At 39.7% G+C, this 15,164-nt stretch overlaps 1 protein-coding gene across 1 annotated transcript in view; it reads left to right on the top strand.

Annotated features, from left to right (window-relative positions):
* LOC122557361 (transmembrane channel-like protein 2-B) overlaps nt 1–15,164 on the top strand; it is a 135,987-nt gene that overhangs the window by 5,861 nt on the left and 114,962 nt on the right. Inside the window, exon 3 of the mRNA XM_087993972.1 lies at nt 10,541–10,721. Within this exon, the coding sequence (XP_087850098.1) occupies nt 10,541–10,721 (181 nt within the window). The remainder of the gene's footprint in view (nt 1–10,540; nt 10,722–15,164) is intronic.

The following is a 15,164-nucleotide window of genomic DNA, read 5'->3' as shown; positions in this document are numbered from 1 at the left end:
CAAGCATCTCATATGGCTTCTTCACCACTCTATCTACCTATTCTGACACTGTCAGAGATCTATAAATGTACACCAAGTCCCTTTTATTCCTCAAAGAGTCAAACACATTGCTGTGAATTTGGAGTCACATAATATGCCAGACCAGTTAATGATGGCCAATTTCTTTCCCTAAAGTTGGTATTTATGACAATAAACAATGTTTACATGGTCATCATTTACCTCAGGGTAAACACTTGCTGCTTTGTGCTCACAGAGTTATGGCTTTAGATAATGTTCCCAGTCATACGTATTCTCACTTCTTCGAATACAGTCGACTGGTACATGGCAGAAAGGCACAGCTTTCAGCTCAGGTGCAAGCTGAAGCACACATTGCAAGCTGGGGTTGACAAGGGTGGAACCACATGGAACCATGAAAGCAGTGAAGGAAAGGAAGGATGTGTTAGTCAAGGGTGTGCTGTGGTCTGTCTGTCTGTCTGGGTGGGTGAGTAGGTGGTGTTCAATGTAGTTAGTTTGGAGTAGAGGGTAGTGCGCAGTCAGTCTGGGGATTCATGTTGCAGTCAGTCAGTCCGCATCAAGCAGAGTGGGGTTTCTCTTCAGACACAGGAGCAGGTTGTGCTCCAATCCATCTGGGCTACAGTGTGTCTAAATATTGTTGACATGCAGCCAGTCCAAGATGGTGAGAAATCTGTTCCAGGATGTCATCTTATCTCAAGCAATATTTGGGACATGGTCTCTGTGGTGGTGGGTGGGGTGCTGGTATGGTGGAGGGAATGGTCACAAGAGTGAAGTGCAGTTGCATGAAGTTAGTCAGGTATTTGGAAGGTGAGGAGCAGGAGTGTATGGCCTCATGTGAGACATTCAGGGAACAACAGGGTATGGGTGACTTCCATGAAGGGAGAGGAAGGGCTCGGCCATTAATCTCGTGAAGGTGAGATTCAGATACCTGGACCAGTTAGGATGGAAAATGCTGTACGCCCCAGAGTGTCTCACAGCTGAGTTGGTTGTTGTAACCTCCAAAATTTGACTCAATAAAGCGGGATGTCTTGGAAGATTAAGTGGAGGATAAAGGAGTTATAACAATATCCTGGAAAGAGAGTTCACACATGGAGGAATTTCATGCAGTACTTGCAGACCATTTGGATGGAGAAGGAGTAGAAGATCTCCCTCTTGGTTGGATCTCATTAGATAGGTTCCTTGATGGCCACATGGGTCCAAATGAGAATGCCCATCACCTTCTGAATCCACCTCTGGCAGTTAAACCCAATACTCTCTGTCCGTGTCGGGCCTACCTTTTATTAATATTCTTTTTATTTTTTGATGAATTTTTCGGGCCAGAAGGTTGTTCATTTAGTAAGTTTGTTTCTAAAAAACAGTCAATCAATGAAAATTCAAGCTTTTTCACAGTTTATTTTAAAAATAATTGGTATCCTAATCTTTGATTTCTAACAGCTTTGTATAAATGATGTTGTAAACTGAAACAGCTAAGAACTCCATCCAGAAATATGTGATATGAAATGTGCAAATGTGAAATAAAATAGGTGGCAAAATGTTCTGCAGAAAAGCTTTGTAAAGCTTTAATGCACAGTATATTTTAAGGACAGAACATAACCTGATATAGAGGAAGAATAGGAACTGCTTCATTGAGTTTTTAATGTAAATATTTCATGAGTGTTGTAAAATTGATAGCTGCCCTTCATGCAAAATTTATTGAGCTGTTACAGGAATACGCACATTAATAAATTGATACTTGGCTGTTAATGAAACACTGGTGTTGCCAAAATTAAATAGCTAGTGTTACCTATTGTTTTACACTATTGCAAAATGAAACCAGATACAACATGTTGCATTGTTTTTGGTTTAAAAGACCCCAGAAAACAAAATACAATGGTAATGTTTCCAGACTTGATATCATGAAAGGTGGGTTATTGGTTTATGGCTGTGATCATCCACCTTTGTAATGTTAGCAAAGCTACTTTGGAGGATATTAAATTTCTTCATCTCTGGGTGTGAAATAATAGAGGCATGTTCATTGTCACTCTGCTTTGTGAACCTTCATGCTGCAGACTCAGAGTGATGTTGGCAGAGACCTGGGAACACATTAAACACCTGCCTACCTGCCAGCATTGTGGCATAAAGTGAAATCTACTGGTAATGTCAAACCCAAGTCTGATGTTGGAGTAAATGGATATTTTTCAAAGTTATACTCCCTGTGGTACAGAATGCTAACCCGGGAAATTCAACACTTGCCTGCTTTTCTTGCACACAAACTTTTAAATCCCAGGTCTAATACAACACAGCCAGATACAATATAAAACACCATCTTATTCTGAATAATTTGACTTTAAACCAATCTTGGAATAGCTGTTTTGATTGTGTTGGAGAATTTTTGTTTCTGAGACCAGCCAAGGGAGGTTACTGGTTTAGTGATAACTGCTGAGTTCTTGAATGGTCTTGTGAACGGGTTTAATATCTATTAATAATTGGTTTAAGCTACCCAAAGGTGAAGTACATCAATATCTAGACCACTTCTGGGTAGACACCTCTGATTGTGAAGATGGAGGTTAATCAGTTCATTTTTTTCTCCTTTTTCTCTTTCTGATGTTGAAACTTTCACCACATATGCCAATCCACCTTTAGGTTAGAAGACTTCTGTTCAACTTTGTGCTTCGCTGCTGATGACCCTTTTCTTTTTAAATAGATATATTGTAATTATTCTCTTGAGTTGGTGTTAGCTGCACAGGGCAACGATTCTGTCCTTAGCTATAGCACTGCAAGTACCTTCAATTTTCTCCAGGTTTTAGATTAGATTCCCTCCGGTGTGGAAACAGGCCCTTCGGCCCAACAAGTCCACACTGACCCATCCCCCTCTGACTAATGCACCTAAGACTATAGGCAACTTACCTGACCTGCACGTCTTTGTGACTGTGGGAGGAAACTGGAGCACCCGGAGGAAACCCACGCAGGCTCGGGGAGAATGTGTAAACTCCACACAGACAGTCGCCCGAGGCTAGAATCAAACCTGGGACCCTGGTGCTGTGAGGCAGCAGTGCTAACCACTGAGTCACTGTGCCACCCAGGTTGTCTACAATGTTATGAAAGATCTTTATAGTTGGTCTGAAAGGCAATTTTTTAAAAAATAGGAGAGGGATCAATGGCTGATTTCGGTGATTTTAATGAACATTAGTGAGAATCCATTTTTATTTGAAGCACTGTAAGGAGTCAAAATATTAAGTAAGAAGCAAGGTATTAAAAAAACAGCATTATTTACTTACTTTAGAAGTGGAACAAGTAAGTCATACACAAAGGCTACTGTGAGCACCACATTTGAGGTAAAGAACAGTTTTGAACTATTGCAACATAGTTAGGAGAAGGGAAGGAGAGCATTTGTATTTAAATAGCACCTTAAATTGTTAATGACATTGTGACAACTTCTGTGCTTGTTCAAGGCAAACCTTGCAATGAATCAATGAAATCTACTTTACCAAATGTATACCAACACTTGGACCCAAAGGAGAGTCATCTGGGACTTGAAATGTTAATTCTGTTTTCCTCTCCACAGATGCTGCCAGACCTTCTAAGTTTCACCAGCACTTTTGAGTTTTTAGTATAAAATACCAGTAAAATAAATTTAAAAATACACGTTCTATTGAATTTTGATCATTACTGTGCACAACATCGTTCTGCCTAAAGAAACAATGATCTTGACTGCTTCTTTGTCCTGACACTTTTGATCCAAACAAATATGCAGAATGTGATTGAGTCTGCTCTTGCTCGTCTATTTCCAGACATCTAATAATTATTTTGCATGTGGTCTGAGAAATCTACCAATCACATTATTGGCCCTAAGAGTAAAGTGAAAAAGATACGCTTGTATGTCAGTTTCAACAATGATCAGTCCAATCTTTATACTGCCTTACTTGTTGAGATCAAGGCCAGTTCTTCACAGAACGCTGGGCATCTTTTTCTTTCTATTTCAGTACTGGTCAATTAAGTTACGCAGATCAATTTTTCTTTAGAAAAATCCCAGTTATTTACTAAAAGAATAAAATTACAAAATTCTGTAGTTTCGACGAAATCATCTAACCATACAAGAGTCAAATAAAGAAAACACTCAATGCTATACTTTAAAAACAAGAATCACCGTAAGTTAAACATGAATTAGCAGCAAAACAAAATCAGCTGTTGGAAGTCAGAAACACAAAGGTAAATTGCTGGAGAACACTATGAGCTGAATCTCCTGAAGAGTGGCGACCACAATTGGATTGCTAGTCCTCTCCTACTTTTTCCTACTAATGTCAATTATATCTAAAATCAAAGTCCTCCTTGTAGATCTGGATTGTTGGTGGTGAAGATAAGTCACACCTATTTTTTGTCACTCACTGTTTATTCTGGAAGGCTTTGGGATATTTAAACAGCTTTTCACTGTTAATGAATCAAAGGTAGTCAATGAATGAGTGTAGGAGTGAAACCTAGAATTCAATAAAAATCTGGAAGTAAAAGTGACCATGTAATCACTTGATTTTTTAAAAATCCGGTTTACTTTAAAGAAGAAAAGCTGCCATCTTTACTTGGTCTAACCTACATGTGACTCTGGACCAACAGCAACATGATTGATTCTTAAAAGCCCTCTGTGCAATTAGGGATGTTCAATTAATAGAAATTGCTGGAAAAACTCAACAGGTCTGGCAGCATCTGTGAAGAGAAAGCAGGTCACAGACCTGCTGAGTTTTTGTATGTATAAACAACGAATTGTTGTGGCTTGTACACTGCAACTTACACATTTTTTCATGCTGTCTAAATGACCTTTCACATTTTCTAATAATGGGGAAGAAACTTTCCTTGGAGGGAGATGGCAGGTCAGCTTAACATTATTTTGCAGAGCAATGTGCTGCGTCTTTTAAAAAAATTGACCAAACCTCTGAATAACTTTGGAAATTCCCGTTGAAATTCTCTTTCATTCTCAGTGTGGAGCACTGTATCCACAATCTCTAAGCGAACTAGCTCATTGCATGCAATTCTACTTAGTAGTGAAGTGTTCTGGTTCTGTTGTATTCACAGATTCTCAATGATTTCTCATCATTTAGTGGTAAATTGACCATGCAACTGAGGGTCTGTGCATGTGAACCTCGCAGCTTTAGCTCACAGGTTGCAGTTTAGGTGTCAGCAAAGGTGTCAACCAGTATTGAAATATCCACCTTTGTGTTGAATTTAAAATTTGTTTCTAACTCTTGCTCTTTTAAGATGATAGTTGTGATTTTCTGCTGGCTATGTTTGACCTCATCTAGAAATGTTGCCTCACTTTGTTGATCTTTATCATTAATTTCTAGACTTTTTCTTTTCCAAATAATTTCTCTTTGTCAGGAATTTTTCCATTGATAGGATTTACCCTCTGTTTCTGTGGCGATGTAGACTCTGCTGTTTGATAATATTTCTTGAAATTTCCTAATCACCCACATTGATAACACTCAGCTCCTTCAAATGTGCACTTGTTGAGCTTGTGCTATTGCCTTGAATAATAGCTTGAACAACCTAATACAGGAAATAGCACAATTTCTGTGTCTTTGGGCTTTTGGTGGGCTTTTGGAAAATTGCAATTTTGTGTCTATCCACCTGTCCATATAGAAGGATACCCAGTGTTTGCATAACAAAATAGACTGATTCACAGATATCAGATGTATGATATCAGATCATTTGTTTCATCATAAGTTCCTTTAGTTATTCAATGGTACAGAATTTGAGTTTTGCTGAAAAAGTTACATTTTGAAGGAACTTTTCATTGTTCACTTATCAGAACAAATTGCATGAATAGCTATGCAATTGGGAAAAGCAACATTTGCATTGCATGGAAAGGGAATGCTAATTAGTTGGCAAGTGGACTTTGAATGCACTGCACCTAATGCAACTTAACAAAGTAGGTGATAGCCATTCTTTGGTCTATTCCTTAGGCTGTAGCCTGACCACTCAGTGCCAACCTGCTTGGTTTAAACTTTAAGCAAATCCGAACAGTTAAAATGTTAATCATCATTAATCGATGCATTCTCCATGGCAGAGCCTTTACCTATACCAGACAAGTGGAATGACCTTTCTTTGAAGGGTTGTGAATTGACATGGTGGATGTTGAGACACTGAATAAATTTGATGAGGTAGAAAGATTTTTAATAATTAATGGTTTAAAGGGTATAGCAGGTGGGCAGGAAAGTGGAGTTGAGGCTCGGATGAGATCAGTCGTGATCATATTAAATGGTGTATAAGCTTGAAGTGTTGAATTACCTACTCATACCCCTAGTTGTTATGCCTATGCTGATCAGAGATTTGAAAGAATGGCATGTGTCTACATATCGGTGATTGTTCTGCCAACGGATCCCCAGATCGGGCAAGCGTAGATAGGATAGTGAAGAAGGCATTTGGTATGTTTTCCTTTATTGTTCGGAGTATTTAGTAGGGGAGTTGGGAGGTCATGTTGCAACTGTACAGGACGTTGGTTTGGTCACTTTTGGAATATTGTGTGTAATTCTGGTCGCCTTCCTATCAGAAGAATGTTGCGAAACGTGAAAGGGTTCAGAAAAGATTTCCAAGGAAGTTGCCAGCTTTGGAGGATTTGAGCTATCGGGAGAGGCTGAATAGGCTGGGGCTGGGGCTGGGGATTCAATAAGTAGACAAAGTCTTTTCCCTGGGGTGGGGAGTCCAGAACTAGAGGGCATAGATTTAGGATGAGAGGGGAAAGATATAAAAGGGACCTAAGAGGCAACTTTTTCACGCAGAAGGTGGTGAGTGTATGGAATGAGCTGTCCGAGGAAGTGGTAGAGGCTGGTTTGTAACATTTAAAAGGCATCTGGATTGTATATGAATAGAAAAGGTATACAGGCATATGGGAGAAGTGCTGGCAAATGGGACCAGATTAGGTCATCTGATCGGCATGGACGAGTTGGACTGAATGGTCTGTTTCCATGTTGTACATTTCTATGATTCTATGACTCTATGTCTTGGCAAATGTATTATTTGGACTTCATGTAATGTGATGCATTCTGTCTAATGCATTTGCATCTATTCTTTCATGAAGTTCTTTTACTAACAACTTGCCAAAATGCAAAATTGCAACTTCTGGAGCTACGTGTTGAACTAAGACGGAGAATAAGTTATGTTAACATTTTGTAGAAAATATTTTGGTGCCGCCATTGTAACTTTGCCCACTTACTGTAGCAACTATAGGCTTTGATACCTTCAACTTGGATAATTACTCCAAGATCATTAAAGCATGTGTTACAATTGCTCCTAAAAGAATTATTGAGCATTAAATGTTCCCAGGAATTAAACTCAAGATAAATACGCATATCCAGAAATCACTGCAATTCAACATCTAAGTTAAATTGTTTTTTTCTTCAACTATCCCCGCCAGACTGCTTCCTTCAGGAACAAACCAACATCATTAGCACTCTCAACCCTATTTGCAACATTACACAGGATCATTCCAGCTTAATAAAAACTATCACACTCTTTTGTTAGTTAGTTAGATTAACATCTTACTTAGCATTAGTAGAAATATCCCCCAATAATATCATCATACCTAATGCAGAGAAAGAGCATTTTGAATTCTTTGTCAATACTGATAAAGTCTGGACTCTAATAAAATATTAAAATGATTGCTGCAAATATGAACCTTGATAGTTGAGCTACAGATAGTACCAAGTGAGTATCCAATTGAATGAAGACATTTATGGACATCTAGGGAATTCACACGACTGAAACTTGATTCTGAACTAAAACGCGATTCTGAACTCAAACTACTAGTGGCCCCTGACTACTTGTTTTACCATAAGTCATAAAACTAGGCATTGTAAACACTTAATCAATTAATACCATAGGGATCCTGTTTGGCACCTAAGTTGTAAGCTTTCTTGTATATAATATCATTAGTTCACTGTTCTCAATGAATGCCTGAGCTCTTAAAAAATGTCATCTGCACAGAACTAAAATCACAAGTCAAATTTACCACTATTTTAAAATCCCAATGTTGATATATTATGAACCTTTATTATAGCATGCTGTAGCTGCATGTGAATTTTCAGTGACAGCATTGGTTTCTGCTTGGTATGTTTAATCATCCAGTGTGAAGATTGCTGTATGGCTGACTTGGTGAAAGGATAAATAAGATAATGGGTAGAATGGTTTAGGTAAGTGGGCAAATGAATAGGGTGTTTGAGTTGATAAGTTGGGATGGAGGCAGGAGATGAGGTAATAGGTGACAAGGATGATCAGTGGGTGAGATGGTAGGTGGGTTGGGGTTTAGTCAGGTGGTCGTGGCAGATTGTGTACTTGAGTAGTACAGTCAGTTGGGGTTGGGTGGTGCTCAGGGATTATAGTGTAAACAGAGTTTCAGCAGGGAAGTTATCTGGTTGGAGGGATTGCTGGGGGGTATTCTAAGTTCAAGCAGTATAATTAGGGGATCAGAGCAAGTAGTCAGATGTTTGTGGGGGTGGGGAGGGGGATTGTGGTCAGGGGTTCCCAGAGAGGTGAAGGTGGGTATCAAGGAGAGTGTTGAGAGGTCAGTTTGAGAGACTGGGAGTAAGTTGTGTAATTACCAGGAGTTAAACTGGCTTTAAATAGCTGTAAAAGGTCTCTGAATCATCTCAGATTCAGAAGCACTTGCAAAGTATTCCAGAAACTAGTGGATTTGCCCTGCAGAGGCTTAGTGCATGAGGGGCTCCACAGCTTGGTGCATAAGCGTAATCTCTGGTTATCTGGAAACATAAGATTGGGTCATGATAACAAAAATGAGAATGATCATGTGCTGTTTTCTTCCTGATGCTCATTCTGTATACCACTGACCATTTAGCTCACTATAACAATCATGATAAAAGATGCTTCCTCTTTTCAAAATTACAACTTATCAACAGTTCTGTATGTAAAACATTTTCAATGTAAATAGTTTAAAGAGCAGTATGCTTTGGAAAATATTCATAAAACACAGTTTCCTATTTAATATATGCAATTTGAACTACTTTGTATCAGATGTTTTAACTATATTCTAAGTAATTATATACAGAAATGCAATCTTACACCTTACAAAACTGATGAAAGGAAATTTAAAACCTAATTAAAATTTAAAATAATTGCTTCATTATGCCTTTGCTATTTAGTTGCAGAGGTAGAATATCACATACATTCATGAAGTGTGAAGACAATAACATAGACAGCGGTTAGCTCAGCAGGATATTGTAACCTGCACGCATAGTTTGCAGCTCAGCTAATGAGCTCTTAAAACAATTCTGTTAAACATCCTCTCATATTATTGATTTCTATTCAAAGTATAGGAATGATCCTAATTGATGCAGTGAAGTGAGGAGAAAAAAATTGATCCTAAGTTTGCTGTACAGTTGGAAAGTACACTCAGCCACTGCCCAAACTTGACCTGAGTTCATTGGACCTAACACACTAGAGCTGTTAATTGTATGTGTGGTTAGGCTACAATGTACGGTGCATTCATCTTAAGTAAAATCATTTAGGTCATGCTGTCAGCTTTGAAGTTATTTGCAAAAAGCAATTAATTTCACAAATAAAGGTCTGACTTTAGTAGCAGGTAAGAGGTGCATGACTATGTGATGAATGAATTGAGTGATGTGATGTCATGTTGCAGCCTATTACATAATAGCCTGAATGGCTGGATTCCTATTACCTTCTGGAAACTAAAGCGTGGAAAACCTTGCTTTACACTGTTATCTGTGATCTGCAGTTGAGAAGTTCAAGTTCTGTGTCTTTAGTTCAATGCAATGTGAGATCACTGGCATTAGTCACTGGTCACACACCAGCTTCAATGTCATGGCAAACCAGAAAGTACATTGTTGCAAATCAAAGATTGTGTATGAATGTAACCTAACCAACATTTTTATAGAGTTTCAAAGACTTATATAACACAGAAGAGGCCCTTTGGCCCATCAAAACTGCAACAACCTATCTACAACAATACCACTTATCCAGCAGCTGGGCTGGATATAATGGGCTGGATATTTTTCTTCGTGGCAATTAATAGTGCCAGCATTACCTTACACTTTCATAGTCCACAGAATTTCTGTGCAATTTTCAGTGGAAATTACTGTAACTTAGAAAGCCAAATATGATCAAAAATATAAAAGAAGCAGTGAACATTAAATAAAAATACAACTGAATGGTATCAGCTACATAACTCACAAAGGCAATGTGCACATAACTTAATGTCAGTCTCATTCCAGTGCTGCATTCTCCCTAAGTCATTAATCTCTGTTGTTTATTAACAAAAAGTGGTCAATGATTTTGTTTGTTTCATTTTAAGTTAATTTTTGCAGCCATGTTTCTATGCTGCTGTATTTACAAGAACAAAATGTTGTGAAATTATATTCCCTGCAAAACTTAAAGTCTCCAGGTCTAACACAATTGTTTGGGCCAATTTTTTAAATATTTTAATTTTTAAATGTTTTAATAAAACCTTATCTTAAATGCACTACACATGCATAACTATGGTACAAAGAATTGTTGTTGACTCAGATTTTTCTTGATTATTCGTCAGATTCCTCAGCTACCCAGAGAGGTGGGCTGTCCCTGCTACCACACCATTTTTAGGAATAAAATTCAAGAACAGTTGCTAGTGACAATGAATAAAAGAGGAAATATTCAAGTCAGGATGATACTTGGAAAATATGTTGACATGAAACTGCTGCTTTCCTTCTTCTTGGTCATAAAGGTTGAAGGTGAGAATTGCTTTTAGAAACAGATGAGTGAATGTTTCATATTTACGACATTGCATAATTGGCAGCTTCACAAACTTATGAACAAGAAGGAGCGTGGGCTGCATGGGCATTCTATCACCATTTAGATGATGTGCCATCCTTTCTGTCCTCTTTGCAACTTATTTCGATACCTATCTTTGTGTCGTTAGAAAATGTTGTGCACTCAGCCAAGTCATGCGGATGCATTGTGAACGGTTGAATTCCCATTATCATACCCAGTTGCACACCACTCATTACATCTTGCCAAACAGAAAAAAGACTGTTTGATACATGCTTCCTACTTCCTGTGAGGCTGGAGAAAAGGCAGACCAGTTTCTACCTACATTGCCTCAAATGTATAAGGAGATTATAAAACGCACCAATAGGTTAAATGAATGAGCAAAGATTTGGCAAATGGAGTATAATGTGGGAAAATGTGAAATCATCCAATGTGGTGTAAGTATATAAAAAAAAGCACAACAGCTCATGGTGTCAGATTGTTGAGGCCTATGCTGGAGAGGGTTACGTAGAAGCATAGAAAATAGTAGTATGCACTTTGGGCCTGCTCCACCATTCATTACGATCATGGCTGACTATCTCGACCTGATAGCCTGTTCATGCTTGTCCCCCAATGTTCTTTCATTCCATGAGCCCCAAGTGCAATATCCAACTCCTTCTTGAAATCATATAATATGGGTGTAGGTTTGCTCGCTGAGCTGTAGGTTTGATATCCAGACGTTTCATTACCTGGCTAGGTAATATCATCAGTGGCGACCTCCAAGTGAAGTGAAGCTGTTGTCTCCTGCTTTCTATTTATATGTTTGTCCTGGATGGGGTTCCTGGGGTTTGTGGTGATGTCATTTCCTGTTCGTTTTCTGAGGGGTTGATAGGTGGTCTCTAGATCTATGTGCTTGTTTATGGCATTGTGGTTAGAGTGCCAGGCCTCTAGGAATTCTCTGGCATGTCTTTGCTTAGCCTGTCCCAGGATAGATGTGTTGTCCCAGTCGAAATAGTGGTTTTTTTCATCCGTGTGTAGGGCTACGAGGGAGAGAGGGTCGTGTCTTTTTGTGGCTAGCTGGTGTTCGTGTATCCTGGTGGCTAACTTTCTTCCTGTTTGTCCTACGTAGTGTTTGTGGGAGTCCTTGCATGGAATTTTGTAGATGACGTTGGTTTTGTGCATGGGTTGTACTGGGTCTTTTAAGTTTGTTAGTTTTTGTTTGAGAGTGTTGGTGGGTTTGTGTGCTACTAGGATTCCAAGGGGTCTTAGTAGTGTGGCTGTCATTTCTGAAACTTCTTTGATATATGGTAAGGTGGTTAGAGTTTCTGGCTGTGTCTGGTCTGCTTGTCGTGGTTTGTTCTTGAGGAATCTGCGGACTGTATTTTTTGAGTATCCGTTCTTCTTGAATACGTTGTGTAGGTGGTTCTCCTCTGTTTTCCGAAGTTCATCTGTGCTACAGTGTGTGGTGGCTCGTTGGAATAGTCTTCTGATGCAGCTTCGCTTGTGTGTGTTGGGGTGGTTGCTGATGTAGTTAAGTATATGGTCAGTGTTTGCCGGTTTTCTGTATGCGCAGATTTGTAGTTCTCCGTTCTCCTTTCATTTGACTGTGACGTCCAAGAATGCGAGTTTGTTGTCTGTTTCTTCCTCCTTGGTGAACTTTATGCCTGTGCGGGTGTTGTTGATGATGTTAAATGTCTCTTCTATCTTGTTTCGTTTTGTGATGACAAAGGTGTCATCTACTTGGCGGACCCAGATTTTTGGTTTGATGGTTGGTAGGGCTGTTTGTTCTAGTCTTTGCATTACCGCTTCTGCTATGAATCCTGATAGCGGAGATCCCATGGGTGTGCCGTTAGTTTGTTTGTAGATTATGTTGTTGAAAGTGAAGTGGGTGGTGAGGCACAGGTCCACTAGCTTCATGATGTTTTCGTTGGTAATGTGATTGATGGTGGTTGGGGTGTGTGTGATGGTCTCTTCTAAAAGTGTGGTAAGTGTTTCCTTTGCCAGGTCGATGTTGATGGAGGTGAACAGTGCTGTTACGTCGAATGAGATCATTGTTTCATCTTCCTTTATTTTGGTGTTTTTGATGATTTTTAGGAATTCCTGGGTGGAGTGGATGGAGTGCTGTGACTCATCTACTAGGTATTTCAGTCTTGCGTGTAGTTCTTTGGCCAGTCTGCAAGTTGGTGTTCCTGGTAGTGAGACTATGGGTCTGAGGGGGGCTCCTGGTTTATGGATTTTTGGTAGTCCATAGAATCGTGGGGTGTTGGTCCCATCTGGTTGCATTTTCTGGAATTCTGTCTTGTTTAATTGTCCAGAATTGTGTAATTTTCTTAGGAGATGTGTAATTTTGTTTCCTAGTTGTGGGGATTGGGTCTAGCGCCACCTGTTGGTTGATGTTGGTGTCTGCGAGTAGTGCATTGGCTTTCTTTATGTGTTGCTGGAAAAGCACAGCAGGTCAGGCAGCATCTAGGGAACAGGAGAATCGACGTTTCGGGCATTAGCCCTTCTTCAGGAATTTCTTTATGTAGTCCCTTCTGTTCAGGATGACTGTGAGCCGACCCTTGTCTGCAGGTAATATAACGATGTTTTTGTCTTTTTTGAGGTTTTCTAGGGTTTTCTTTTCTTGTGTGTTCAGTTTGTTTCTTTCCCTCTTTCAGCTCAGAGTAGGTGCAACTGTCTGTCTGATCGTTTGTTGTGTTTCTTCCGTGAGTTTGTTGTCCTTCAATGTGGTTTCTAATGCCGCTAGGAAATCCTTCTTGTCAGCGTCTCGGTAATTGAAGTTTAATCCTTTTACTAGTACTGCTTTTTCTGTGTCTGATAGGGTTCGGTCTGATAAGTTCTTTATCTATGCCCCTGTGTTATCGGTTTTGTCTTTGTTTGTGCGCAACACGCTACAACTTGCCCGAAGATGGGAAAGGAATGCCATCCGAGAGAGTTCCACCTGTGAACAACTGTACTTCCTGCATGAACGTTTGAGAAAACAGGTACTGCCAAAATGTCTCCAATACAAACCGCCGATAAAAACACCTCAAGCCAGACGTTTAACAGAATGAAATGGCCACAGAATGCCTCAAGAACTAATCAATGACGCTCACCACAGACTCCGAAAATACAATAGGGAAATTGCGCGCCAAAAACCGTTATTCAACCAAGCAACAAATCAAGAATGGACAGACGCAGTAGAACGAGCCATAAACACCAAACAACGATAAACACAGATCAAGAAAAATCGGGACCTGAAGAAAAAACTTGACAAACTCACAAACAAAGACAAAACCGATAACACAGGGGCATGGATAAAGAACTTATCAGACCGAACCCTATCAAACAGAAAAAGCGGTGCAAGTAAAAGGACTAAATTTCAATTACCGAGACGCTGACAAGAAGGATTTCCTAGCGGCATTAGAAACCACATTTAAGGACAACAAACTCACGGAAGAAACACAACAAACGATCAGACAGACAGTTGCACCTACTCTGAGCTGAAAGAGGATAGGAAACAAACTGAACACACAAGAAAAGAAAGTCCTAGAAAACTTCAAAAAAGACAAAAACATCGTTATATTACCTGCAGACAAGGGTTGGCTCACAGTCATCCCGAACAGAAGGGACTACATAGAGAAAGCCAATGCACTACTCGCAGACACCAAAACCTACCAACAGGTGGCGCTAGACCCAATCCCCACAACTAGGAAACAAAATTACACATCTCCTAAGAAAATTACACAATTCCGGACAATTAAACAAGACGGAATTCCAGAAAATGCAACGAGACGGGACCAACACCCCACGATTCTATGGACTACCAAAAATCCATAAACCAGGAGCCCCCTCAGACCCATAGTCTCACTACCAGGAACACCAACTTGCAGACTGGCCAAAGAACTACACGCAAGGCTGAAATACCTAGTAGATGAGTCACAGCACTCCATCCACTCCACCCAGGAATTCCTAAAAATCATCAAAAACACCAAAATAGAGGAAGATGAAACGATGATCTCATTCGACGTAACAGCACTGTTCACCTCCATCAAAATCAACCTGGCAAAGGAAACACTTACCACACTTTTAGAAGAGACCATCACACACATCCCCACCACCATCAATCACATTACCAACGAAAACATCATGAAGCTAGTGGACCTGTGCCTTACCACCCACTTCACCTTCAACAACATAATCTACAAACAAACCAATGGCACACCCACGGGATCTCCACTCTCAGGATTCATAGCAGAAGCGGTAATGCAAAGACTAGAACAAACAGCCCTACCAACCATCAAACCAAAAATCTGGGTCCGCCAAGTAGATGACACCTTTGTCATCACAAAACGAAACAAAATAGAAGAGACATTTAACATCATCAACAACACCCGCACAGACATAAAGTTCACCAAGGAGGAAAAAACAGACAACAAACTCGCATT

The sequence above is a fragment of the Chiloscyllium plagiosum genome, unplaced genomic scaffold, assembly GCF_037043375.1.
Source record: "Chiloscyllium plagiosum isolate Xiang-an unplaced genomic scaffold, Cpla_swu_hap1 HiC_scaffold_2, whole genome shotgun sequence".
NCBI lineage: Eukaryota > Metazoa > Chordata > Chondrichthyes > Orectolobiformes > Hemiscylliidae > Chiloscyllium > Chiloscyllium plagiosum.
This window is presented reverse-complemented; position numbering and strand designations above follow the sequence as displayed.